A 27,646-nucleotide genomic window follows, 5' to 3' on the forward strand; every position below is an offset into this window, starting at 1 on the left:
TGTGATTGCAACACACTACTGTTATTAGAAAGTTTAGGTTTATTATTAGTGTGATTGCGAAGCAACCCACTACTGTTTTCTTTAGCTTTATTAGTGTGATTGCGAGGCAACACACTACTATTATTCAAAAGTTTAATTATATTATTAGTGTGATTGTGAAACAACACACTATTGTTATTCGAAAGTCAACTTTATTAGTATGATTGCAAAGCATTCAGCAGTTCAGCCAATCCACATTATTTATGCAAATTATCTGTGTGCCCATAGAAGCCTGAGGCTAATTGTTGTCTTTCTGTGATTTACTTGTGTATCCGGATGTATTAGTTTGGCTAGGCAAGCAGTGTTTGGCTAGTTAAGGGATTTGTTCATACATGTTGTGGTATAAAAAAAAAAAAAAAAAGAAGGATAAAATAGGGCCTGGTCTTTTATCTTTGTTGTGCAGGTAGCAGTTGAAATTGTACTTCCCTCTAGGGTCTTTCAGCGCACTTATCCCTGGTTATTTGCACTTTGTTGTACGTCGCTCTGGATAAGAGCGTCTGCCAAATGCCATTAATGTAATGTAATGTAAAGTCTGTGATGTTCCAATAGCCCTGTAGCTCCCAATAGGTCTGCCCTCTAGCAGAGTTCAATTTGTTAGGTACTCCTGTACACCAGCTTACAAATGCAAATATTTAAACACCATAGTATTAGCAGTAATAGCAATAGTTTTGCTGCAATCACACTCCACATCAAAATCAAAAAGGAAATCAAAAGTCAACTTTATGTGCGATTGCAACTGACGCAATTTGGAGGCTTTGGAGGCCTTCAAACCACAACACTGTTTATCCCTCCCCCTTCTCTGTAAACACGCTGACATTGAAACGCCATTGGCTGCAGCAACTAGAACCAATTTTCAACCCATCCCAGGATATCTGTATCTTGTAGTTAGTGTTAGGCAAGTTTGTATTCTTTACGCTAACTGTTTTCTGTCTGCTGTCTGGGTCTGGGATCTGCCTTCTTTTAGGAGGCATGTTGCTGTCCACTGTTAAGATCACGTTACCCAAAGTCAGCAAACTGTTCAAGAGTGTGTCAGAGTAGACAATTGTAAAGTTAGCTCACCATGGATCACTACAGTGGACATATATAAAAAATAAAAAGATTATAATAATTACAAAGCCATTTGTAATAATTGAATGTGTTTACATGCCCAAACTACAAGTGGATGCACTCCCTTGAGTCTTGCTGCCAATTTTTTTTTTTTTTTTTTTCAAGATATTTTTTGGGCGTTTTTCAGCTTTATTGGACAGTATATAGTATAGAGAGACAGGAAGAATGGGAGCGAGAGAGAGGGAAAGACATGCGACAAATGTCAGACGGTTGGATTCGAACCGCCGACGTCGCGGCTCGCAATGAGCATGCGGTCAGTGCTCTACAGGGTGCGCCACCGAGACACCCCTTGCTGACAATTTGATATGATTCTTGTTGGGGGCTTCTAGCTGATAGCTTAGCTTCAATCAAATGTCTTCTGACTGTAACAGCACTTACAGGTAATTGTAGATCATCATTGATCTTTCTGGAGCTGATGAATGGCTGAATCTTTGCCTATTAATTAATCTTTGACTATTCTTCAATCCATTTTAACAGTAGTTGCTCATTTTCTTCCACTTGTTTCGGGTTTTTGTTGCCATTTTAAAGCTTTTGAGATAATTTTAGCTGAGCATCCTATAATTTGCTGCACTTCTTTATACGTTTTCCCCAAGGTTTTACTCAAATGACGTTATTCTTCCAAACAATGTTTGGAAAGATCCATTTAACATAGCAATTGAAAAGGAATAAAATACAGTAGCACTTTCACGCTATGCTATCAGGATGCTCAGTAAAAAACTTTACATCAGCCTTTTTCCAGTCTATTAAATGTGCAATACCAAGGTTAATATACAGTAACAATGTGTACCTAAAGTAAGTAAATAAATAAATACAAAAATGTAATATTACATTCCATTATATGGCATTTACACAGCTGCAAGAATGCCATTGTACTACCCTATGCAATATATCCAATCTTTGATAATGGAAAGATTTTAGGAGATAATTATCTTTATTACATTTATTGCAAGCTATGCAACCTTAGTCCTCCCTCCTGATCCACCCCCCCCCCCTTTCAGATATCCCTCTTGTCTAAACCCCCCCCCTCCCCCCCCCCAAAAAAAATGTGCACTTACGATGACTGTATTTTTTTGTTTAGAACAGCAATTCATGTGTATTTTACAAGTTATGGATGTGATGCATTAACTTGTGGAAGAACCTATGCCCTTGTAAGTCGCTTTGGATTAAAAGCATCTGCCAAATGACTAAAATGTAATGTAAATGCTAATGCTTTAAAAACAAAATTTCCAAGGAACCATAATGGTTTCTCCATTTGGGCAGTAACTCTCAGATTTAGGGAGAGAGAAGGAGATAGTTAGGGGTAAAAATGTGGCCGAAGCTATGTGAGGGGTGCAGAGTGACCGCTCTGCTGGAAAGCAATTTCCTTGAGCCATTCGTCTGTCACTGTTTTCAGCTTGTTGAGCATCTCCAGAGCAAGATTCTTGATCTGGAGGGCCGGCTCACAGGCCGACTGCATAGCTCAGAATTGGAAGAGTTCCAGGAACTACACAGTACATCCTTTAAGGAGCAAGTGTGCACGCCACAGCCGGAAGGGGGGCAGACGACAGACCAGGCAGGATGAGAGAGTTGGGTGACAGTAGGAAAGGAAGGAAAGGGCGTCTACACTACACCAGAGGTGGTGGTGTCCAACCAATTCCAGCCCTTGCAGGAATTGGACCTGGCCCCATTCTCTGAGAGCGGGGCCAGGGAATTCCCCCAGGGAATGCATTCGAGGCGCTTCATAAACATCTCATCTCAGAACAAATACCAAAAATAATGTCTGATGTTATACAGCATGTAGACAATGTGTTAATCAGTGCCTGAGGAAGGCCATGATAAAGATGTGCTGGCCCTACTAGCTGCATGAAAAAGGTATTTTGGCAAACTTGGATAAAGCACAGCTGGAGCAAAAGGAAGTGATTTATTTGGGACAAAACATTTTCCAAGATTACAACAGAGCTTGGGTAGAATCTTTCACAGAAATTGCGCAGCCAATGTATGATTTGTTAAAAGGGCAATGGCAATAAAACGAGTGCCTCCAGTTTAACGATGAACAAAGGCAAGCATTCGACTCATTGTATGTCAATGAAAAAGATGGATACATGACCTCTGTTTTAACACAACAGCATGGTGATCAGTGGGCTATTATTCTGGTAGACTAGACAACGTACCTATGGGTTTTCACCCATGTTTTCTTGGCAATTCAGCTTGTTTCTAGCCTCATGATTGTTAAATGCCCACACTCTGTTCAAACTCTGTTAACAATGAAACATGCAACACAGGTCTTGGCAAGATGGGGGAATTGTCAGGCACTACTTGATGCCCCTAACCTGATAATTCAAAAGGTTTCTCTCTCTAATCTCCTTCGACAATGATTATGCCTATGGATAATGATGCATGCGATGATGACCACCAATGTGAAGACTTAGTGGCAATGCTGGAACAAGGTGAACATTTGAATGAAACCCCCCTTTGTTAATCCTGATCTGATTCTCTTCACAATGGAGTGAGACATGCTGGGTGGGCAGTGACGTCAGAACATGAAGTGTTAAAACGTGGCTCGTTACCACCCGGCACATCAGTGCAACAGGCAGAACTAACAGCTCTGATTGAGGCATGCAAATTTGCACTAAATAAAACAATATCCATACAGATTGCCTTTTTTGTTTCTGAATTACTCACAATTTTGGGGTATTATGGAAATGGGTACATGAGAGCGAAAGGGACACCCGTCAAAAATGGTGAATTGGTAGAAGAATGAATGGATGCTATTCAGTTCGTGAGTGAAGTTTAGATTCTAAAAGTAATTCCATCGATTCCGTCCTTACACAGTGGAAGCAAAAGGGTCTGCTGATGAAGCCACCAAAAAAGCAGCTATTGAAGACAACAAAATTTGAGAATAATGATCCATCCATTATCTTAACCCGCTTATCCTGAACAGGGTCGCAGGGGGGCTGGAGCCTATCTGAGCATACATTGAGCGAAAGGCAGGAATATACCCTGGACAGGTCGCCAGTCCATCGCAGGGCACACACACCATTCACTCACACACTCATACCCACGGGCAATTTAGACTCTCCAATCAGTCCAACCTGCATGTCTTTGGACTGTGGGAGGAAACCGGAGTACCCGGAGGAAACCCACGCAGACACGAAGAGAACACGCAAACTCCGCACAGAGAGGCCCCGGCCGACAGGGATTCGAACCCAGGACCTCCTTGCTGTGAGGCGGCAGTGCTACCCACTGCACCATCTGTGCCGCCGAAGAATAATGATGATAAGTTGAACTTTAATGGTGCCAGGCTTGAAGCATGCCAAATCCATAAAAACTTTACCGATATCAAACAAATGCAAGACTGTGTTGACAGTGGAAAAAAATGTGGATGGATCAAAATTTCATGATGGGGTGTGGCGATACGGCTCCAGGACGGTGGCATCTAACAGCCGTTTCATGACTAGGCCTGCACAGAATCTGCGGACACAGAACTCAGCGGAATTCCCACGGAATTCGAACATTGAAAGTCATAAACAAGTGACTACAACATTGCCCCCACTTGTTTGTAAGTAGCTTGGTAGTTAGCTAGTAGCTAGCTCATATAAAAAGTGAAAGAAAACAAGCAATAATGTTCAAAAGCAGATTTACTATAAAGGAGCCAAGTGGGATTAATTTATGTATGATGAATACAGGAAGGACTATTACTAGAATGGGGGAGTGTACATTGTTTTGTAGTTTGGCAGCACTACGCAGACTACCTCAAGCGGCAGACGCTACTTGCGCATCTCAAGTCACTTCCACAACATGTAGGAAGGCGAGTGGTTGGTTTAGGCAAGCACCACGTTACTACTAGCTTGGTAACATTTTGAATTAATTCATAATTTATCACAAAATTGGCTGAAGTTAACACTAGACAGATTTCCCTCTCAACAATTAACTCTCGGATCGCTATTTAGCAAGCTATTTATCGGTGCTCCACCAAAAGTAACGCAAAACAGTTGATAACATTTCCAAATCTACTGTACCAGTAGTGCCTTATGGCGCTCGATCCAGCGGAGGTGGCCTTGAGCAGTTTCAACCAAATCTACTCCCACACGTACATGGGTTGCTCACAAATCAGTCCGGTGCTTAACATTATGCTCTTCTCTAATCTCCATAGTGCAAGGCTGAGACCAGAGCACATAGAGAGCGAGCGAGTCTGTGACACTGAACGTCAAAGTAAAGCAACCTTTTTGGTTCATATTTTTTTCATATTTGCACTAGTATGGTGGAACCCAAAGTTTTTGAATGAAGCTAAGAAATTATCCAGCGGTGTGCCTCTGTCAAAGTAGCGATAGTGATAGTGACAGGCATGTGAAAGTTCCTGTTAAACAGAAAGCAGCACCCCCTGGGCGCTTCGCCACCTGCAAGTTGACTACATTTCTTTGCCTCAGTGTAAATTGGCTAATCTTGCTAAATGTTTTGCAGATTTCCATTATTATGCAAATATAGCATATTACTCTCACATAAGGGCAACATGGCTCAGGCAATAAGAGCAGTCGTCTGGCAGTCGGACGGTTGCCGGTTCAATCCCCCGCCCAGGCTGTGTCGATGTGTCCCTGAACAAGACACCTAACCCCCAAATGCTCCTGACGAGCTGGTTGGTGCCTTGCATGGCAGCCAATCGCCGTCGGCGTGTGAGTGTGTGTATGAATGGGTGAATGAGAAGCATCAATTGTACAGCGCTTTGGATAAAGGCGCTGTATAAATGCCAACCATTTACCATTTACATTATTGTCAGAGTGAAATCTGAAAGAGACTAAGTGCTAAAGTAAACTTGCACAACTTAATTCAAAACGGCAGTAAGAACGGCCGTTGCAATGCCATAAAATGTGTGTCAAGATCTAAAAGGCAAAAAGAAGCAAGCCAAAAAATATGTACATGATCTTTATTGTCTGAAGTTTAACCGAGGCCCTGACTGTGGTCATGATCCAATGGAACTTTTTTCTAAAGTAGGAGAGCTAGCCCCATATTCTGAACAAATTGGCACAATAAACTGTCTGTCATCTGTCTACCTGATCACCCCAACAATCCCAATAATTCCCTCACATATTTTATTTGTTTAAGTATACTAAGTTAAGAGTATTTCTTAAACTGTCTTTCAAGTTCTCAGAGCCTTGGATGCATCAAACTAAATGTACCAATGATATACTGATTTATGCAAATATGAAAGTTGCAAGAGAATATTGCATTAACAGACATTACATACATTACATAAGCTTGAGAATTTCATTACACTGCATAATAGCTCACAGAGGAGCCCATAGGTAGGAGCCTGCCAATCAGAACAAGTCCTCCTGTGAAACTGAAGTAATTTCCCATGCATCAGGCATCAGAAAAGGGTACGGCTAGTTGAGTTCTGGGAAAAGGGCAAAGGACTATGAAAGCATTCTGGAGGCTAACTTTCGTTTGTCAATTCGGGTCAATGGAGCGGCCCAAAATGATCAGCTTTTTTGCCTGGAACATGTTATTTCTACCAAGATTTCGGCACTGGCTCACAATTACAGGAAAATCCCCTGCCAACGCAATTCCACTCCCAGCAAGGACACCATCGTACCTTTGTTAATGAGAGCCAATTGCAGAGGCTCAGCTAACTCCATGTGAATGCTGTAAATTAGCCTGTCCAATTTTAGAGGGAAAAAAACAGTACATAGCAACACAGCAAGAGTGGTGAAAAAGCTAACATTCATTTATGCATCAGGCTTCTTTGCTTTTTGCAGGGAAATGTATTGCTTGCCCCTAAATCATACCCAAATTGCACATCTGCTACCAAATCCTTAGTTCCAGAATAATAGATTTTCACATAGAATTCACAACGAATGGTCAAAAAGGTGGTCATTTTGATATCAAAGGGACAATAGGTGTGTGATAAAACATTGTTAGAAGACCATTGTCCTTCCTATCGTCGCTTCCTATCGTTGAAAAAGGCTCACTGACATGTTGACTCACCCTCTGCCTGTGTTTATTGTCCTTAAATTAGGTTTCAAAATATACAGTCTAATTACCACAGCCAATGGCGTGGGGGCTTATTCTGATTGTTTGCATGTAGCTGCCCAAATTGCACTTTGTATTGGTGTTGGCACTCTCCCTCTCTACATACAGCAAACAACGGGGGAAATTCCGGAAGTGGCACATCTCCCTCCCAGGGGAGTCACATAAAAAGGAAAAGTCATGAAAGGAGGCAGCAGAATGGTCCTCCTTCTTGTAAATGTCAAGGTACAACATTCAAAGGCCATACTCGGGACCGCCTGTGCTCCAAGCAGAGCTCACATTGTGGCTTATGGTTCTATGCTGCAAACAATGACATAAAAAGGTAACATATTTGTATATATATATATCAGTACATCAAGACTCCCATTGGTTGTTTAACATTTCATTTCATCCTTTTTTTTTAATTATTTAAAAAACATATTAACACAATGCACATTATCTTTTGCTTTAGCCTATCTTACCAAAAGGTTCATTCATCAATTAACAACTTGTTCACCACAGTCTTTCATTTTATCAGTTCAATAATTGTGTTAACTCTTTTTATGTATTTCTCTGAAGTGTAGAATAACAGGAACATCCAGCATATCACCACTGTTCTGCATTATCTGAACCCTCCCCAAGAAAGAAAACCCACAACCAAACACAAAAAGTATCGTTGTTGTCTGATTACCCACTGCAACAGGAAAACTTTTTTAAAACCTGTTTATTTTTGTATTTTGTATTTTCTTTACCAGCGTAACATAAATTAAATATTAACAAATGATACAGGGACCTATCAAACAGTAAAAGTTCTGCATGTAAATGGATGTGAAAACATGTCACCAATGTTGTTAGTTAGCTTAGGGCCTATCTCTTCGGAATTATCTCTTTAAGTTATCTTAAAGTTATCGAATGCACAAGAGCTATTTGGGAAAGTTACCAACGCCAAAAAAAACATGTGGAAACATTTAGAAATATAGCCAACCACAGTTACTGACTTTTGCAGATTAGCTACCAATTTGGCCAGACCTATATCATACTCCTAAAAGCTAGACGGGAGCACAGTTAACAAGTAATGTTAGGGAATGCTTGGAGGTAGGAAGTTGGAAATTTCAACTGGGAAATTCCGACCTATGACTTGACATGAAATGCAGCTGTTTTTTTAAAGATTTAGCAAATCTGCATGTACAACACATGGTTAACAACTTAGCATTGTGGTGATCTACAGTGCTACTATGTATAAATTGATTGAAAACAAGATATTTCATTAAAAGGGTAGAAATGGTAGGCCTAGGCAAATTAAGTCCATCACGCTGGCAAGGGTGGGCTCACAACAGCTGTAGAGTAGAGTAATCACATTTGCCAACTGGTTGTGCAAAAAACAAACCATGAACCACTATGGATAATGGGTAATCTTGCTACAAATGACTGCTCCGCCTGTTACAGGTTGACTGTTACTGCCCCCTACTGCCGGAACCTTGCAAGTATTGTTCCCCAGCCGGCGGCATTCTACTGCTTACCGCAAAAGCAAAATGCCAAATCTTTAAATACTGACAAATACACATCACTTATGAAAACAGACTCAAGTTCACACATTTCATGAGCGTCTCATTTCTGAAAACAGGCCATAGCATCAGAACCCTGTCCAACCAATTTATTTAGTCTCAATAGAGTCCAATGTGTATTGTGTTTTTCTATCAGCAACATAAATCAGACAATGATTTTAAACTGGAAAGGACTCTGGGCTTAACAGAAAAAAGCCATCAAATTATTCCAGCCACATCATAAACATTTGCCGCTTTCAAATGCTGGAACCGGTGAGCCAGAGGCAAAAAACAAAAAAACAAACAGTCTATTCAATTGCTTGCCTTTGCCAGTTGACTCAACGGTACTGGAGTGTAATCAGAGTGTGTTGCCAGGCAACAGAGACTTGGAAAAAAGGCTGGGCAGGAGGGCTTTTACTGATCTACAGGAAGACAGATAATGGGAAATCACATCTCGGGCTCCTGCAGGAGCACGTCAGTAGCCTGAAGCGTTATCCAGTGTGAAAGAGGAGTTGTTGATATTACTAAGATTTACAGAAGCTCAAACACAATGAAAGTGGAAGCTTTTTTCAGTCACTGGATATAGATTATTGTAGCTGTGGCTGGCGTGTTTAGAAACACAATGGAGCATAACATGTCCGTAGTCGGTTCTTTGATGAACTAAAGTATTACATTACATTACATTACATTATTGGCATTTGGCAGACGCTCTTATCCAGAGCGACGTACAACAAAGTGCATACCCATAACCAGGGATAAGTTCGCTGAAAGACCCTAGAGGTAAGTACAATTTCAACTGCTACCTGTACAACAAAGATAAGGACAAGGGCCATTTTTTTTTTTTTTTTTTTTTTTTTTTTTGAACAAACAAACAGAGCAAAAGTCACCAAAGTTAACTATCCAAACACTGCTTACCTAGCCAACTAAAATACTGATACACAAGTCACAGAGACAACAATTAAGGTTCACAGGGAGGTAGGGAGGGATGGGGAGAGGTGCTGTTTGAAGAGGTGTGTCTTCAGCTTGCGCTTGAAGGTGGGGAGGGATTCTATAGTTCTGACCTCAACGGGGAGTTCGTTCCACCACCGTGGAGCCAGAACAGACAGTAGTCGTGAGCGTGAGGTGGAGGTTCTGAGAGGGGGAGGTGCCAAGCGGCCTGTGGAGGCTGAACGAAGAGGTCTGGCAGGGGTGTAGGGTCTGATGATTTTTTGCAGATAAGCTGGGGAAGACCCTTTAACTGCTTGGAAGGCTAGCACCAATGTTTTGAATTTGATGCGAGCCATGACAGGCAGCCAGTGGAGGGAAGTAAGCAGGGGGGTGACGTGTGAGTATTTGGGAAGGTTGAAGACCAGACGAGCTGCTGCATTCTGGATGAGTTGGAGGGGTCTGATGGCAGACGCTGGGAGGCCAGCCAAGAGGGAATTGCAGTAGTCCAGGCGGGACAGAACCATCGCTTGGACCAGGAGCTGGGTCGAGTAGGGGGTGAGAAAGGGGCGGATTCTCCGTATGTTGTATAGGAAGAACCTGCAAGACCGGGTCACCGCCGCAATGTTCTCGGAAAGGGACAGTCTGCTGTCCATCACCACGCCGAGGTTCCTTGCACTGGGTGACGGCGTGAGTGTGGTATCCCCGAGGGAAATGGAGAGATCCAGATGGGGAGAGGTATTAGCAGGGATGAATATCATTTCAGTTTTACCTGGGTTGAGCTTTAGATGGTGGTTGTCCATCCAGCTCTGGATGTCCCTCAGGCAAGCAGAGATACGGGCTGAAACCTGCGTATCAGACGGCGGGAACGAGACGAAGAGTTGGGTATCGTCCGCATAGCAGTGGTAGGATAGCCCATGTGCAGTGATCACAGGGCCAAGGGAGCGAGTGTAGAGAGAAAAAAGAAGCGGGCCAAGGACTGAGCCCTGGGGAACTCCTGTGGCGAGGGGCCGAGGTGTCGATACCGAACCAGCCCAGGCAACCTGGAAGGAGCGACCAGAGAGGTAGGACTCAATCCAGTCCAGGGCTGTGCCACAGATGCCCGTTGCTGACAGGGCAGACAGGAGGATGGAGTGATCCACAGTGTCGAAGGCAGCAGAGAGATCTAGAAGAATGAGGACAGAGGAGAGGGAGGCTGCTCGTGCGGCATGAAGTGACTCACTGACGGAGAGGAGTGCAGTCTCTGTCGAGTGGCCCGATCTGAAGCCAGACTGATGGGGGTCTAGCAGGTTGTTGTTAGAAAAGAAGGAAGAAAGTTGAGTAGAAGCGGCTCGTTCTATAGTTTTAGAAAGGAAAGGAAGAAGAGATACCGGGCGGTAGTTCTGGATGATGGAGGGGTCCAGGGTCCAGGGTCCAGGGTTACTAAACTTTGATGTATTTCATGTATTCTCAGAGACATTCTAAGTTTAAAACAATGTTGGACTGTCTTGCACTCTTCATAAATTAAATGGTTTCCTCGTAGCCGAATCATTATTGGGTGGTTTTTTGTTGAAATGGATGGAATTTCAGGTGTGATTGGGCAGAAATCTGCCAGTCCAATCTGGCAACACTGATTGGAAACCCTATTACAATAATGTTACCACCAAAACTAGTTTTACAGCAGGCAAGGTCAGATTAATGTTTCATGTTTGTAAAAGCATCAGTTTTTCCCTGCACTGCCCCGATGAGCATCTGGTGTTTATAAGCTAACGTTAGCTGCTGATAACTTTGACGGACATGAGCAATAACATTACAAGTTCCGGTTTTGTTTTTTGTTTTTCCCCCATGTTTCTGACACCTTGAAATTTATGTTGGGCGTCTCTGTGTTGCTATCATTGACTGTGCCAAGCACCATGAAACGGACTGTAGGATCTGGGTTATCCTCCCTTTTAAGAATCGGGAAAAGCCCAATCCACTGCTTGCCAGACTACATTTGGCATTACAGTCCCAAACACAACACGATTTCAGCATAGTTAACTAGCTAATTGTTTCTGCTCTGGTTCAGTCGATTTTTAAGAAAAGTTACTTAATTCCGCAGCTGAGTGGCCACCTGCAAGCATCTTACCGACCTTTGTTTACAAACATTATGATTTAATCTATTAGACAACTTAGAATTAATTCAACATGTCACCGTAGCCACCCATCAGATACTTGACTTGGCAGTTTCACAAGGAATATGCATCGACAATGGTTCAGTGTCCAAACATTTCTGATCATTACGGTATGTACTTTGCTGTTGTCCTAAATGCGTTGTACAAAAAAAAAGTAGAAAAAATACAATTCAAAAACAATACTTAGATGATACAGCAGAACAGAGCTTATGAAGTCATCTGATCCATGTCCTGATAACTGCTTGATTAATGAAATGGCTGATGCATTTAATAGCAATTTAAATATTGAACAAAGTCGCCCCAGTCAACATTAAAAAGAAGCTCTGAGATATAGTGACACCATGGATACACAACACAATCTGTGAGCTGAAGCGATTATGTTGAAAAACAAAAGAAAATGGAGAATAACCAGAGGTTCATAGCAGCATCCTCAAGAAATGCATTACTAACTTTAATAATGGTGTACGCACAAAGAGAAGAGCCCACTTTGTAAAGATCATTGCAGAGAATGGCAGCAACTCTAGTGCTGTTTTCAACTATTGATCGATGATTAAATCCCAGGCCAGTCTCTGACATTCATAGCCAAGCTTCTGCCTCAAAGGGTGAGGAATGTGCTCATTTTTTAAAATAATAAAGTAACAACCATTATAGCTAGTATTGTTAGAAACACTAGCAACTTACATGATATTCCCCATAGCAAGCCAGCCAATATTAGAAGCTTCATAAGCATTTCTTGTAGCAATTGTCGTCTTGACCGTGTTCCTACCATATTTTGAAAAATGTTTTTAGGAGCGTCTCCACAACTGTTAGTGAATACATCTCTGGAATTTTTCCCAAGGCAGTTGTGAAACTCTTTGGAAGAAATCAAATTTAGATTCTAGGTCCTAAGCAACTACAGACCTGTATCCAACTTCATTGTTCATGAGCAAGATACTTAAACATAGTTAATGATCTTAGACTCCAATTCTTAGTGCCAATTCTAACAATGTTTCAGTTCTTATTCTTTTACATTTGAGTGCAGCTTTTGACACAATTCATGACAATATTAGAATCAATCGCCTTGAAAACTTGGTTGCTCTCTCCGGATGTGCTCTTAACTAGTTCCAAACATATATTACAGGGAGACAATTTTATATTAATCTTGGAAATCAAAATATTTGGTCTTGCACAAGGGAGCTGCCTTAGACCCCATATATGCTTCCCATAGATCATGTCATCAGAGGACACAATGTTAATTCCCACAGCTATGCTGATGACACACACCTATACAACAATTTTTTCAAGTTAAATGAAGATAAGACAGAAATACTTTTAGCTGGCCCCAAAGTAAAAAGGGATGCACTTTAACAGATTAGGCCATTTGGCTCCCCAGGTTAAAGTATGGGTGAAGTTTATGCCCCTAAATTATGGAACACCCTGCCAATTAATATCAGAATGGCTAGCTCAGTGAACATTTTTAAACAGCAACTGAAAATCTACCTTTTTAATCTAGTATATAGCAGCTAGGGGTGTAACAGTACACAGAAGTCATGGTTCGGTTCACACCATGGTTGGGACATCACGGTTTGGTACGAGTTCGGTACAACTGGAAAAAGGAACAAAAAACCCCAAATGCATAAGGCCACACTTCTTTTAATTTATTTTGAACAGACAGTCGTGCAAGTTACAGTTTGCTCCACCTAGTGTCGTATAGTCCCCCCCGAGGTAGTTGGTACAGCCTGTAGAGGATTAAGCAGTAAAATGTAAACAGTGAACATACACGCTCACATAGGTCATATATTTAGGTAGGGCTGAAAAAAAACAAGGCAATAGGTCACAATCGGCAACAAAACTAAAAAGCATCTCTTATGTTATAAAATTGAATTATAAAAAATAAAACTTGTGCATTAGGTGGAAGGTTTAAATTTGTTCCAAAGACAGGAAAATACCATTGCTATGTGTGCACGGAACGGAATGTTGTAAAGAGGCTTGAGCAATTTTAATAAATATCTGTTTTTGCATCTAGCAGTGGGGATAAGTAGTTGGAATCCAGTTTATTTGCGTAGGGCCGGAGATTGGCAGATATGCATAATGCCTTTGAATATGCTTTAACAAGTTTGATCTGTTTTCACACACAAACCCAACAACCGTCAAACAATGCCAACACACCTTCCTTGTCTGATCTGCCATTCACTCTCCCAGTGGTGTCGTAGTTCATGGGAACCCAAAATTCCCCCATAAAATTGATTTGAAAGAAGCAGGCGGGTCTTCAAGCTCCTGCGTGTCATTTGCACTTACCATGTTGTAATTGACTCAGACACCAATCAGATTGAGCTTAGTTTAGCATGGCATGTTGCAAACTTGCTAACGTGCCGTTACACCCCTGCACTGCTTTTAATATTCTCTCAGCTTAAATCTACCTTAAATCGAGTAGCACAATTTCTAGCACTGTTCTTACCATTTTCTCCTTTTATTTTAGTTTTTTTTGTATCACTTCGAGCTTTATCTAGCAGCTTATTTTGCATTTAACATTGTGCAATGTCAAGCAATGTCACTCTTTTGGCACTGTTTATTCTTTGCTCCCTGTTTTGTATAAAGTGTTCTGTTATCTATGGGTTGGTTGTTGTTTGGAATGACATATTCCCACAATCAGTGTCATCCCACCCGGGGGAGACACAGGGGAAAGGCCCCAAAGTATTTGTCTTGTCTTGTTATATTTTGGCTGGTTGTTGTTTGTAATTACAGTAGATATTCTAACAATCAGCGTCATCCCATTTTATGTATGACAGGTGCCATATATTATTATTATTATTATTATTATTATTTTTAAAAATCAAGTAAAATTCAAGGATAAGACAATAACTTACTGAATGTGCCACCACCTACCACTGTCTAACCAGGCAGAGTGTGTGTCTACAGAACATTTCCCATTTTCAAGTCGAAATTGAAGTTTGCTAAATCTTGTGCATACTCCAGCGTTTGCAATTTTAAAACAACCAATATCCATAACTGCACACATTGTAAAGTTAAATAAAATTAACTTGTACATCAAAACATTTTTAAAATTTCACAAGTTACTGTGTACTTCTCTGTTCTCTTTTCAGTAAGGAATTGTGGTGGACCGATATGGGTTTTTTAATGGCCAACGGCAAAAATAATGCTGATATATATATATATAAATGTTGGGGCTTTTTCAAACGGGGAATCGCCTTTGTCTACGCCATTGATGATGCACTCCACGCCGCCTCCCACTGTAATTTTAATGGACATTTAACCAATACAGTAACAGCCGGAAATACGCAACTGCTGGACCTCACAAAAGCCTCAGGCGCGAATTTAACGGCCTCTTTCTAACCTACGGCTATCCCGTGCTGTTCGTTCCAAAAGAGACTCCCACCTAATTCATTTTAGAACACTCCCTGTGTCTGAACTGTTGATCACGGTTCTATTCATTTGGCTTGCTAGTTCTAAAATTATATATCGCGAACACTTGCAAGGACCCAATATTTTATCGGAGATCGCACATACATTGTGCGGTTTTAATCAACTTTGGAGCCAGAAGATGACCAGCCTCTCTTCCAACTCCACCCACGCGTGAGTCGACGACGCCTTCCCCTGGTCAGGCCACAGACGGATTTCCCTGGTCCCGCCAGAGACACCCTTCCCCCAGGACAACGGTACCTGGACAGCGTTAATTTCCTGGAGCATCCCAGACTCTCCAGACAAGAAATTTTGCCCACTGACGACGGTCGGCCCGCGGATCAGCTATTTGAGACTGGTTTAAATACCATCAGACATTCACCATCAAGTAAGGCTGCGCACCTGGGCATTAGTCTTGTTAATTTTGTAATCCATTATATCTTCTAGACTACTTGTTTGTGTAACTTTGTTTAAATTGTTTTTTACAACTGACGCATTATTATCTAAAAGCACACAAGCTTACCATTAGATTCTACGCTCTCTCTTCCGTACAACTAACCACTAGAGAATGGCCTACGGCTCTCCGGGCTTATAGTCAGTGGACTGTTTAAATTAGGTCAACTAAATTTTATTAATTAATTAATTAATTAATTAATTCATTCATTCATTCATTATCCTAACCCGCTTATCCTGAACATGGTCGCAGGGGGGCTGGAGCCTATCCCAGCATACATTGGGCGAAAGGCAGGAATACGCCCTGGACAGGTCGCCAGTCCATCGCACACACACCATTCACTCACACACAGGCAATTTAGACACTCCAATCAGCCTAACCTGCATGTCTTTGGACTGTGGGAGGAAACCGGAGTACCCGGAGGAAACCCACGCGCACACGGGTTAACATGCAAGCTCCACACAGAGAGGCCCCGGCCAACAGGAATTCGAACTCAGGACCTCCTTGCTGTGAGGTGGCAGTGCTACCCACTGCACCATCCGTGCCGCCTGTCAACAAAATTTTCCCAAAGCCTAAGTACGCTTGTTGCGGTGATTCCATTAATTTGTCTCTTGACCACCCAATTTCAACTAGGTATACGCGCCATTACGAGCTATAAACATAGTCCACCATTGTAATTCCCAAGCTATATTCTCTACAAATTCCTTTCCCCATCCTCTTCGCCCGCCACGTGTACTCACGTACACGCGCTCTTCCTCTCTCTTTGTCTCCTTCCCTCGTTTTCTCGATGCGTGCATACGTGTACGTGCATTCCTTTGTCCTCCATCTTCCTTGCCTCTTCGACACATGACTTTTCCTTCACGCCCTTTTTATTTAGCTGTGTTTATAATTCTAATCTGTGTTCAATAAATACTCTTTTATTGTAACCGGTTGTCCGTCTCAATGATTTTCCAACACTGAACTAAGCCAACTAGCTATTTAAGAACTATATTTTAGCCGACTTATATAAAATCGAATTAATATAAGTTGTTATCGAATTAATATTATTAATTCAACTGTATGTATGTATTTGATTCATTCAATCATTACTATTGAGTCCGATATTAATAACGTAGCTAAATTGAAATAATTAAATGAGACTGATTTGAAATAGGATATTACCCTTCGGAACCTACACATATATATATATATATATATATATATATATATATATATAAGCACTCAAGTAATTAATAAAATGGAACAAAAATTTCTGATTTCTGAATATTCTGATTAAAACTAAGTAATTCCACTATTCCATTCACATCACAATCTAATATAAATGGATGTTATCCAGTAACAGGAAAACCGAAAAATGTACTAGCTTTTAAATTCACATTTTTATGGCTGCACACACAGCGGTCTACATTCTAAAGCTCCATTTTGCCCTCCCTAGCATTAGCTAACCACATGAACTGTCAGGAATCCAGACGACTTTCCCTCAGAGAATCGATAGTGTGTTAATTGAGGAGAATCTCTTTCAGTAACAATAATAGCAAACTACTTTGCAAAGCAAATGAATACACAAAGACTCAACATTAAAAATACACTGTTTGAATAATCAACATCAGAGGCAAATCAAGACATAATGGGTCTCTGTCCCAAACATTATGGATGGTGATAAATAACTGACTGACTCCCAACTTCCAGGATGGGATCAAGGACCTGACTTCTCCCTCCACGTTCGCTGCAATGAGGCTGACACGGCCCTTCCTTGCCAGAGGCTTGCTCGTATGGAATGTTAATTCTGCCACCCTCATCTTCCGACATCAGCATACCCGGTGCCGAGTGCTAATGCTGATAATTAATCAAATGTTCCCCCTTCTTGAAAGCAGCTTTCTTCCAAAGCTTTGTGTATGTTTATATAACCTGAGGTCAAACACCTTGAATTGTTTAAAGAATATTTTTGCACAAAGAAGTTAGTTCCAAATTAATATAATCTTCTCGAGACTATGGAGAGACTGAGAAAAAGCAATTACAATACAGTAAAATAGGGTAGTATACAGCACCCGTTTAGCACGTATAGGCTAGCTTTTGCAAGTGTGTGAATTACTGAAAGGTCCAGGTAAGGATTATTTTAAGACTTCATTATACCACTGAAATGGCTTGGAATTTAAATGCTCCTCTCATAGGTTCGTGGGCAGGGATTTTTTGGAGGGTATGGGAAAGAGGCACATGAGTGTGCCACGCTGCCTGAGGAGGTACTGTGCCTGTTTTAATTTACTTTAATTAAAACTTTTTACAGGGTAAGTTGAATGAGCACACATGCAGTGCTTTGGACTGTGGGAGGAAACCAGAGTACCAGGAGGAAACCCAAACAGGCATCAAACCAAGGATTTTCTTGCAGTGAGGTCAAATGGACCCAGCTTCTCTCAGTGCAATCAATGTCAGGACAATTTTGGAACTCACCCCAGTCAACAAACACTTACTAGAGAAAAGTAAAAATGTATTGAATGTCATGCCAGCCCAGAGGGAAGAAACAGTTTGCAGTACAGCAACCATCAACACACTGATCGTATGGTCTCGCATAAATACCCTTGACTTTGACGCACATGTCATTCTAATTTGTGAGGTCCTATCTCTTTCTTACAGGATGACATGCGTACATTTTTTTCCATCACTTGCATAACTATGCATACAGAACAAACCTGAACCCATGAGAGGCGACCCTGCTATACGTTGCACCACTGAGAACAACAGGGTGGCTCCTAGCGTAAGTTTCACTTGCCCAGGAGTGAAAGGTGTGTCGGATGAACTGGACCACAGCTGAGGCACTAACTGTCACAAGTGTTCCCCGTTACCAAGGAGATGCCGGGTGCGTTTATTTCCTGTCTAACAACGTAGCACATGCATTTCAGTTCCTCCCACAGTCGCTCGTATGGCCTGATCACAGGAATCCAGGAGAGAAAATGAAATCTAAACAAAAAAACAGATGGCATGTATAGACGGCCATGTATACTGTGCAGTGATGATGCGAGCAGCATCAAAGCAAGTGGGACCGAACACCGCCACAGGAACCCCTTGGAATTCCCCCCCCCCCCCGGGACTACATTTCCCACTGTAAACTCCGATTACAATCTCTTATTTTCCCTTTTCTTCATGAATTGATCATGAACATGAATTGGCATAGACTTTGAACTATACAGTCGCCACAAGCAAAACTGCTGTATAAACAGTTTTTTAGCATCTTATACAGCTTACAGTATAGCTTGTAAAAAAAGAAATGTGCAAATGTGATTCCGTACACTCGTCAAACAAGAAGACTTTTCACAGGGGAAAGTAAAAATTACCAACTCTTGGTACAGAAAGCTGATTTGAGGGGAACATTAATTTCATTAGCAGCTGCAAGACAAAAAAATAGCAGTGTTAGGATGTTTATTAATGCTGCGACACGAGGAAATAAACATTTGACGGGCTGTCCGCCGGCACAGCTGAGAAAATACTAAAGGAGGAGCTCAAGGTCTACAGGAGGGTCAGCTGTACAAAACAAGAAGAAAAACAGGTGTTGCTTTCTCCCTTGAAAACAAGTCTTGGGTTGATCAAAACCCAGATAAAGTATTTAGCTGGAAGTATCCACCATTTATCATTTTGGCCAGAGGTCAGCTTTGTACACAGAATAAATACTTCCCCGAGGCTTGACTTTCAAGTGCATGCCAGGTTTACCAGCAATTTCAGTTTGAGTTAGTTTCACATTTTCATTCTGAACATTTTAATTTTTGAAAATTTGTTCCAGAGAAATATCCTTTGGATGTGCCAAGCTGAGATTTTTCATGCTCCGAGATGGCCAGAGCTTCCCTGTCACTGGCTTGGGTGATTCAGTACATGGTGGCAGGCTACAGGCTGCTGTTGCTCGGCAGAAGTGATGAACTCCACTGGGTAGAGGTAGGGGTAATAATTTATGTTATTATAAAATACGATAATTATGTTTTAAAATACTATTCAAAAGCTGCTTCATAATATGACGTGACCTTTTACATCATCCGGTCTTTTTTTTAAAATGTTAATTGGGTTACGAGGTGCTAAATTCAGAATAAGCCGCCGCAATTTGCATAACATTTACCTTTGCAGAGTGTAGCGCACCATCAGCAAGGATTTTGATTGCCCAGTGTTCCAAGAGCTTCCTTTACAGTGAAACAAGCTCCAGAACTGGTGTGGGAATAAAATGGGAAAATCTAACAGGCAGCCATACTTGGACGGTTACAGGATCCTTGATTACTTGATTGGATGAGCTCTTTGATTACCGTGGATTAAAGGGGTAATGCACCCATTTAAAAAAAAAAGGAAATTATTTCACTTATCTCACTGCTGTGATGGTATGCTTGCCTCACTGTGCTAGCAGTACTAGATTGCCACTCATCCCTTTAAGCGGCAACCACAGTCACACAAGGCAACCATACACACAACCGGGCAAAGTTTGTGTTTGTTGAAAGGCAGCAAGTGACATTGTGGTTCCATGACAAAATACACATATTTGAAAATCACATATTAAACAAATGTAACTGTACACTCCACAGTAATAGAAAGGGACTCAACAAAACAATTAATGAACAAACAAACCAATCAAAAATTCCACCTGCATCTGCCCATGAATATACAATATGCATCTGTTTATATATCAATATATCTGTTTCTCTGTCTATAAACAGCTGCCTTCTTTCTTTTTTACAATCAAAGCAAACATGGCACATTAGTCATTTGAGAGGAAAATGTCCACCCTTAAAAGGTAGCTATGAACATTTGAAGCAGTGGAGTGTGGGCATTTCCATGTGGCCTCAAGCAGCTGTCTGAACCCGGAGAATGATATCTGACGGCACTAAACACAGTGAGCATCTGCTGAGCATCTGAAACCCTAATTATCTAGCTTCAGATGGTCACAGGTCTGGCCTGTTCATTTCATATCCAGGTGATAATCAAACATTAACCTCACAATCTCCCTTGCGTTAGAAACGGCCATCACTGAATGTCCTCACCAAGCAGTGTTTATCCTCTTACCCAAAGTGTTCAAAAACACTTGCCACAGTGGTTGTGCCAACTGCTGGCAAAGGTGAGTATTGCATGTAATCTGAGCAGAGCATTTTCTTAACGGAATGCAAATTAAGCCATAATTTGTTTGTTTACCTTTGTAGGAAAAGTTGAAATGGGTTTCACTGAGAATCATCACTGAGTGCAGAGACTTTGCATGAATGCAAATGTGTCAACGGGTCCCAGCTGAACATAATGAGTAACTACAAGCATCTTCAAGACACTATTCATCAGAACAACTATAATAAATTACCCCACTGAGAAGAGAAATGGCTTCTCGCCCACAATACATTGCACTCAGCCACTGAAAAGGTGGCCAGATGAGAGCATTCGCTATCTTTGCAGGAAATTCATTTTCACCATGAGCGAACAGCAAAAGCTACTTTTGAAAATCTATTAATCTGAGGCGAGAGGAACACAGGCACACAGATAATTAATATAGCACAGGTGTGAAAAGTGAGGGAGAGGGAGCTTTTCACATGGTTCACATCAGAATCACATGGTATCTTTTTTAAACATTCCAAAAAAGCTCAGCCAAAATGGTTTCATTTGTGGATAATGCAGAAATAAAATGCCCACCTTTTGTCATAGAGTAGCAATGGGGAGCCCATCTGTTGGACTGGCTGGAGACAATGTGGAGAAGGGGGATGTGGGGATGTGGGGATGTGGGGGTAGGGGGGTAGGGGGGTTGGTTAATACACACCGTGCACAGGTCTTTGTACTGCATCTTCTGGAACTTTGTGTCAGCATTCCCAGCACACAGTTCCACATATCCCAGCACCACCTGGAATACCGTGTTGTGGATGGCCTGGGTAAAGTGCATGTGGAGCTGGTCCATCGCAGTCTGCAGAAACAGCCCAGTTATTATTGTTATTATTATTATTATATACTTACATAAAATATCTAAATATGACTAGTGCTCAATAATAAGAGTAATACATTTAGAAAAATAAATACGTGACCCCACATGAGTAAACCCTCCACATCACACTCCTGAAAAAAAAGCACAGAAACAGCAGGGGATAGTGGTAGATATGAATGTGCCTTTCAACGGACCCACGATTCAGTGAGGTCTTGCAATACAATTTAAAAAAAATAAAATCACCATTAAATGTAATTTACATAAGATGCTATTTTTCATCTCCATTGAGAATGAGAACTCCTGCACAAAACTTGCCGAAATAAGAGAAGGAATTCCTTAAAGAGGGAGAAGACAGGACAGGGTGCCGGTGTAGCACAAAGGTTGTACAACTGGCCTTGCAACTCCAGTGCTATGGGTTCAATTTACAGGTGGACACTGCCATCGGACCTCTGAGCTTATGATAACTATAGTCAGGCCCAGAGTTATTGGCACCCTTGATGAAAATGAGCAAAAAAGGCTGTATAAAATGAACAACACAGATAATGAGCTATATTTTATGTCCAAACATATGGGAAAACTATATATTTTTATCCTAATACAATTATTGTAATTTTTCTTTTCTTTTTATTGAGTAATTCTGTTTTTTATGAAACATGTAGGTGTCAAAATTATTGGGTAAATGGTTGGCATTTATATAGCGCCTTTATCCAAAGCGCTGTACAATTGATGCTTCTCATTCACCCATTCATACACACACTCACACACCGACGGCGAATGGCTGCCATGCAAGGTGCCGACCAGCTCGTCAGGACCATTTGGGGGTTAGGTGTCTTGCTCAGGGACATTTCGACACAGCTCTGGCGGGGGATCGAACCGGCAACCCTCCGACTGCCAGACGACTGCTCTTACTGCCTGAGCCATGTCGCCCCCTGACCCTTAAAGATTATTTTAAATAAAACCAAACTAAGTTAAATCTGCAGTAAAATTCTACTTATTTCAGTTAATCTCAAGCTTAAGGAACTGTATTGTGGCCTTGGACCTGTTTCCCTAAAGTATAAAAATGAGGTAACACATTGTCATCCATCACCATGGGGAAAGTCAAAGAACTGTCAAATCAAAAGAGACAGATGGTTGTGGACCTACAAGTCAGGTAATGGGTACAAAAAAATACATAAATGGTTAAACATACCACTAACCACTGTTAGGGCAATAATCAAAAAGTTTCAAACATCTGGAACAGTTGCAAACTTGCCAGGAAGAGGACGCAAATGCATGTTGCCCCCACGCACAGTGAGGAAGATGGTGAGGGAGGCAAAGAACCCAAGGACCACAGTTCAAGAACTGCAGACTTTAGTTGTGTCTTGGGGTCACAGAGTCTCAAAATCAACCATAAGATGCCACCTCCACACCAACAGGCTCTTTGGAAGGGTAGCACGAAGAAAGCCCTTACTGAGAGCAACCATCAAATTCAAGTGTCTGGATTTTGCAAAACGTCATTGGAACTATGACTGAAACAGGGTGCTATGGTCAGATGCCAAATGCCAATAATGTAATGTAATGTACACTGTCGGCATGTTTGGCGTCAAAAAAGGGATGTATACAAGGAAAAGCACCTCATACCTACCGTCAAATATAGTGGTGGATCGTTGATGCTTTGGGGCTGTTTTGCTGCCAGGACATTTTAGCCAAAAACCTGGTTGCCTCTGCCAGGAAGCTGAGATTTGGGTATATGTGGACCTTCCAACAAGATAATGACCCCAAACATACTTCAAAATCAACACAGAAATGGTTCCGTGAAAACAAAATCAATGTTTTGCAATGGCTATCTTAGTCTCCGGACTTAAACCATATCAAAAACATGTGGCCTGAATTAAGAAGAGAAGTCCATAAGCACAAACCTAAGGATATGAAGGATCTTGAAAGGTTCTGCAAGGAGAAATGGTCCAAGATCCCTCCAAATGTGTTCTCCAACCTTATTAAACATTATAGAAATAGGCTCAGTGGCATTATCCTTGCCAGGGGAGGCTGCACCAAGTACTAAAAACAGGGGTGCCAGTAATTGTGAAACCTTTTTTTTTTTTTTTTTTTTTTTTGGAAAGAAATTTATAATTAGAAAAATATGTAATTTTGGTCGATTCCATTGAATCGTTAATAAAGTAAAATATTTTCCACGTTGGAAAATTACAATATATCTGAGTAATCTGCTCATTTTCATCAAGGGTGCTAATAATTCTTGACCTGACTGTATATTAGTTTATTAGCTGATGGTTTTATCCAAAGCAACTTACAGTTGATTAGACTGTAATCCCTCTGGATCAATGTGGCGTTAAGACCTTGCTGGTGGACCCAACAGCTGTGCGGATCTTATCATGGCTACACCGAGACTTGAACCACCAAGCACCAACATTGAACCACCAATCTTCCGGGTCACAGTCATGTACCTTAGACAGTAGGCTACAGGCTGCTGTTCCAGGTATTTAATGTGGGCAGCAAATATCTGCCAAATATATACCAAACTGTAAGGGTCTGGACTACAGTAATGTGGACTGACATACCAACGTGCACAAGGGCTATTTTCAATATAATTTCTTATTTATTTAGAGGGTATATTTATTGATGTTTATAAGTAGGTGTGGATACATACTTCAAGACAAAGTGATTGGTATTGTCAGAGGAAATCATCGGAAGGGTACACAAGCCATTTCATGGTTGGTACCCCAGCATGTGACGTCAAGATTTTAAATGCCAAAACCACACCGATAAATCACATTTTGTTTTTTTACCGAAAGGTTATTTTTATTGAATAAATTTGTCTTTATTGCCTCTTGGGTAAATATATTTACCACCATCAGTTCATTCATTTCTTAAAAAAATACCAATGATCTATGAATATTACACCTTAGTTGATTGTCACTCATATAGCTAGATGACTGTGTAAACACACACAGGCATACACACTCGCACACACAGAAATACACACGCAGACACATATTCACAAGAAATACAAACATTCACGCAAGCACACATACAGTATATACACACTCACACACATACAAGCTACTGTTCCCCCTTTCCAAAAAGCACCCCCCACCACCCCCAGATCGCCCCGCCCTGATCGGCAGCAAGAGATTCCAGGCATCACCAACAAGTATCTGTTCTGACATGAGAAGACAGTAGTGAGAGAGGCAGTGTACACTATCTCGGAGTGCCGGCTGAATGGATGAACAAGGCTTTATCAAGACACTGGTACACAATGCGTCCCTCGGCACTGTACCACTGAATGGGCCAGTTGCACAGAAAGTGTCAACTTGATTCTTTCTGCCTCTTTATACCGGTCGCTACCAAGGGAAGGCATCACTGAGAAAGATCCGGAATGGCGGCTTATTGCTATAATTAGACCTTTAGACCCCAGCCCAAAAAAACTGCGCCCTGGCAGGTACTCATGAATACATTGTAATTGTTGGAACAGGAACAGGGGCTCCATTAGCGGAATGAAATGATTACGCGGCCGTGCGTGGTCCATAACAGCAAGGATAAGCAAGCAGCTTGGGCTCATTAGAGTAATTGTAAACAAGAGCAAACCGTTACCGCCGCCCAGAGGCACTTTCATAAGCCCAGGGACAGCCAGCAACGGAAACAACACATTTCATTTGAAAAGCCTAACGCAAAAGCCACGGTCCTCCCGCCGACCTTGGACCCCAAAACGGGACAACCGCGGCTCTCTCCATTGGAACAGAAGCTCTCAGCCATCTGGGTGGTGTGAGAACAGATTAATGTCACGCCTCAGTGCTCTACAAATTAGTGTCTATGGAAAAATAAAGTTACAGACTTTGGGAATCCAGTTATTCATCTTTGGATCAATATCGCGCCTTGGAAAAGTGATCGTGGAGAAATGCTCTTTTCACTTCTCGCAGGGAAAAAGAACAAAGGGGGCGGGGTTGCATTTATCAAGATTTCTGCTCCTTCAATCAAGACTTGATTGGGGCCAATGTTCCCTTCCCCAACAGGAAAGCATTAAACATATGATGAATCATCGCCTCGTTTCGCCGGAGTGTGTAATGGTGAAGCTCGCCTGTTGACCGTGGCTCATGCACTCACTTGCGTCTTTCCCAGGAGCATGTAAGCCAGCTGAACTTTGGTGTAGTGGGTGACATCAAAGTGCTTGCAGGTTTTCGACAAGGCCACATCCAGTTGCTCCTACGGGAAGAGATTGACAGGGGTGAGCACATAAAAATAAGCAAAACAAAAATGAGCTAAATGGCGACATGGCTCAGGCAGTAAGAGCAGTCGCTGGCAGTCGGACGGTTGCCGGTTCGATCCCCCGCCAGAGCTGTGTCGAAGTGTCCCTGAGCAAGACACCTAACCCCCAAATGCTCCTGACGAGCTGGTCGGGGCCTTGCATGGCAGCCAATCGCCGTCGGTGAGTGAGTGTGTGTATGAACGGGTGAATGGAGAAGCATCAATTGTACAGCGCTTTGGATTTAAGGCGCTATATAAATGCCTGCCATTTACCATTTACCAAATGATGAGGCCTCCTTTGTTAGGTCGCCATCGTCTCCCTAAACACATAATGCCGGTAATTTGTCTGTGTCGTTGATCAAAAACACACCCTCCACATGTTCATCTTTCACTGAACCACACCCTGGATTCTATGTTACTGGTTATCATATTTTTTGGGATGACGTGTGGCCCCTCCACTCAACACGGAATGAGAGTGGCGTTTGGGATTCAGACCACAAGCCATACGCGCAAGACTGACTTCAATGTGGCACACAAGACAAGATGCTCAGGAATGAAAGGTTACTGTGGCAAAAAGTTGAACCACTGAGCATTTGTATGGTAAAATATTGCAAGTGGAAAAGAAATTCCACAGTGAAGAATATCTCCAGATGTGTTTTTACCCGCTTCACTTGATAGATATTTTTTGTCTACTGATATGCATCCTGCTTGAAAACCAGTGATTCATGTAGTAAATCTCACTAAAGTAATAAAATGAGCTTCCAAATGAGTGCATGGATGCGCCTATTATGCCAATAATGAAGCAATTACACAATGTGTGTGATCAGTTGGAGTAAACAAAGACTAAAAGCATACCTCTATTTGTTCCAGAGTGTCTTGAAGCTTTGAATTCAATTCGCTAGAAAGGAGATCGCATTTCTGAGGTCAGTTCCACAGTAAAGAGAGACATAATTCCCCTACATCAAAAACATGAGGAAATAATGTCCACACTTATGCAGGAAAAAATGAAACAAAGGGCCCCTGGCTTCACACTACAAAAATACATTTAACTTAATGTATTATTTAAATAGTGTGCATCAATAAAGGTATTATCCCACAAGAGCCATCATCAACCACGGGTGTGGTCTTTATAGGCTGCTCACAATAAGCCCAAACAAGAATCACATTACTTTCCAAGAAGCAGGGGAAACAGCCATTATTTTCAAGGGATCATTCACTGTGCCCAACTTCCTTGCTGTTTCCATCCCACTACACACGGCACAGACAGGGAGAGATTTTGTGGCCTGCTCCAGAACGATCAAACTGAACAAATCATATGGTTATGTCTGGACAACAACATGTAAAGTACAGCACTACGTTAGTGTCAACACGACACCACACCTTTTGTATCAGGAATTATCACAGGTCTCACCGACGGTAACCAGGAATTAAACAAGCACCTCATCCTTTGCAAATAATTACATTATGCTACATTAAATTACCGCCATTTAGCAGAGTGTTGCCGTTGCTGGCCTTGTTGGAGATCAGACAGAATTCATAAATAAAAGATCACTCCAATGACTTCCGAAAAAAGCCGCTACTTGGAAAATGGATAGGGCCCCCTGGGACCCATCGTTTTCCTAATTCAAGTTTTTAATGTGGCACTATCTGTCACGGAGTCAACGGGAGTAGGGCACTCGTTCCTGAGAACCTACTTAAGCACCAGCCTGCCGTCGTTATCCGACTGAACTAAAAGGACAGGGGGTTGGAGGTTTGTTTTGTTTTTGTTTTTTGGGGGGGGGGTACCTGCGGTGTGTGTCGGATTCTCACCTGTCATTTTTTTCAGTGGCTCTGTGGCCCCATTTTTTTTGTTTATACTTTTTTGTGGGGGCAAAGGGGTGGAAGG

The 27,646-nt window shown here is 41.7% G+C and overlaps 1 protein-coding gene across 2 annotated transcripts in view; it reads right to left on the bottom strand.

Annotated features, from left to right (window-relative positions):
• Positions 1-27,646, bottom strand: part of vps50 (VPS50 EARP/GARPII complex subunit) — a 206,288-nt gene that overhangs the window by 139,788 nt on the left and 38,854 nt on the right. For both annotated transcript variants that reach the window (XM_061254761.1, XM_061254762.1), the window contains exons 10-12: positions 26,617-26,659; positions 25,621-25,719; positions 21,364-21,504 (exon numbers count right to left, since the gene is read on the bottom strand). In XM_061254761.1, coding sequence (XP_061110745.1) covers positions 21,364-21,504; positions 25,621-25,719; positions 26,617-26,659 — 283 coding nt within the window. The remainder of the gene's footprint in view (positions 1-21,363; positions 21,505-25,620; positions 25,720-26,616; positions 26,660-27,646) is intronic.

The sequence above is a fragment of the Conger conger genome, chromosome 9, assembly GCF_963514075.1.
Source record: "Conger conger chromosome 9, fConCon1.1, whole genome shotgun sequence".
In the NCBI taxonomy this organism is placed as follows: domain Eukaryota; kingdom Metazoa; phylum Chordata; class Actinopteri; order Anguilliformes; family Congridae; genus Conger; species Conger conger.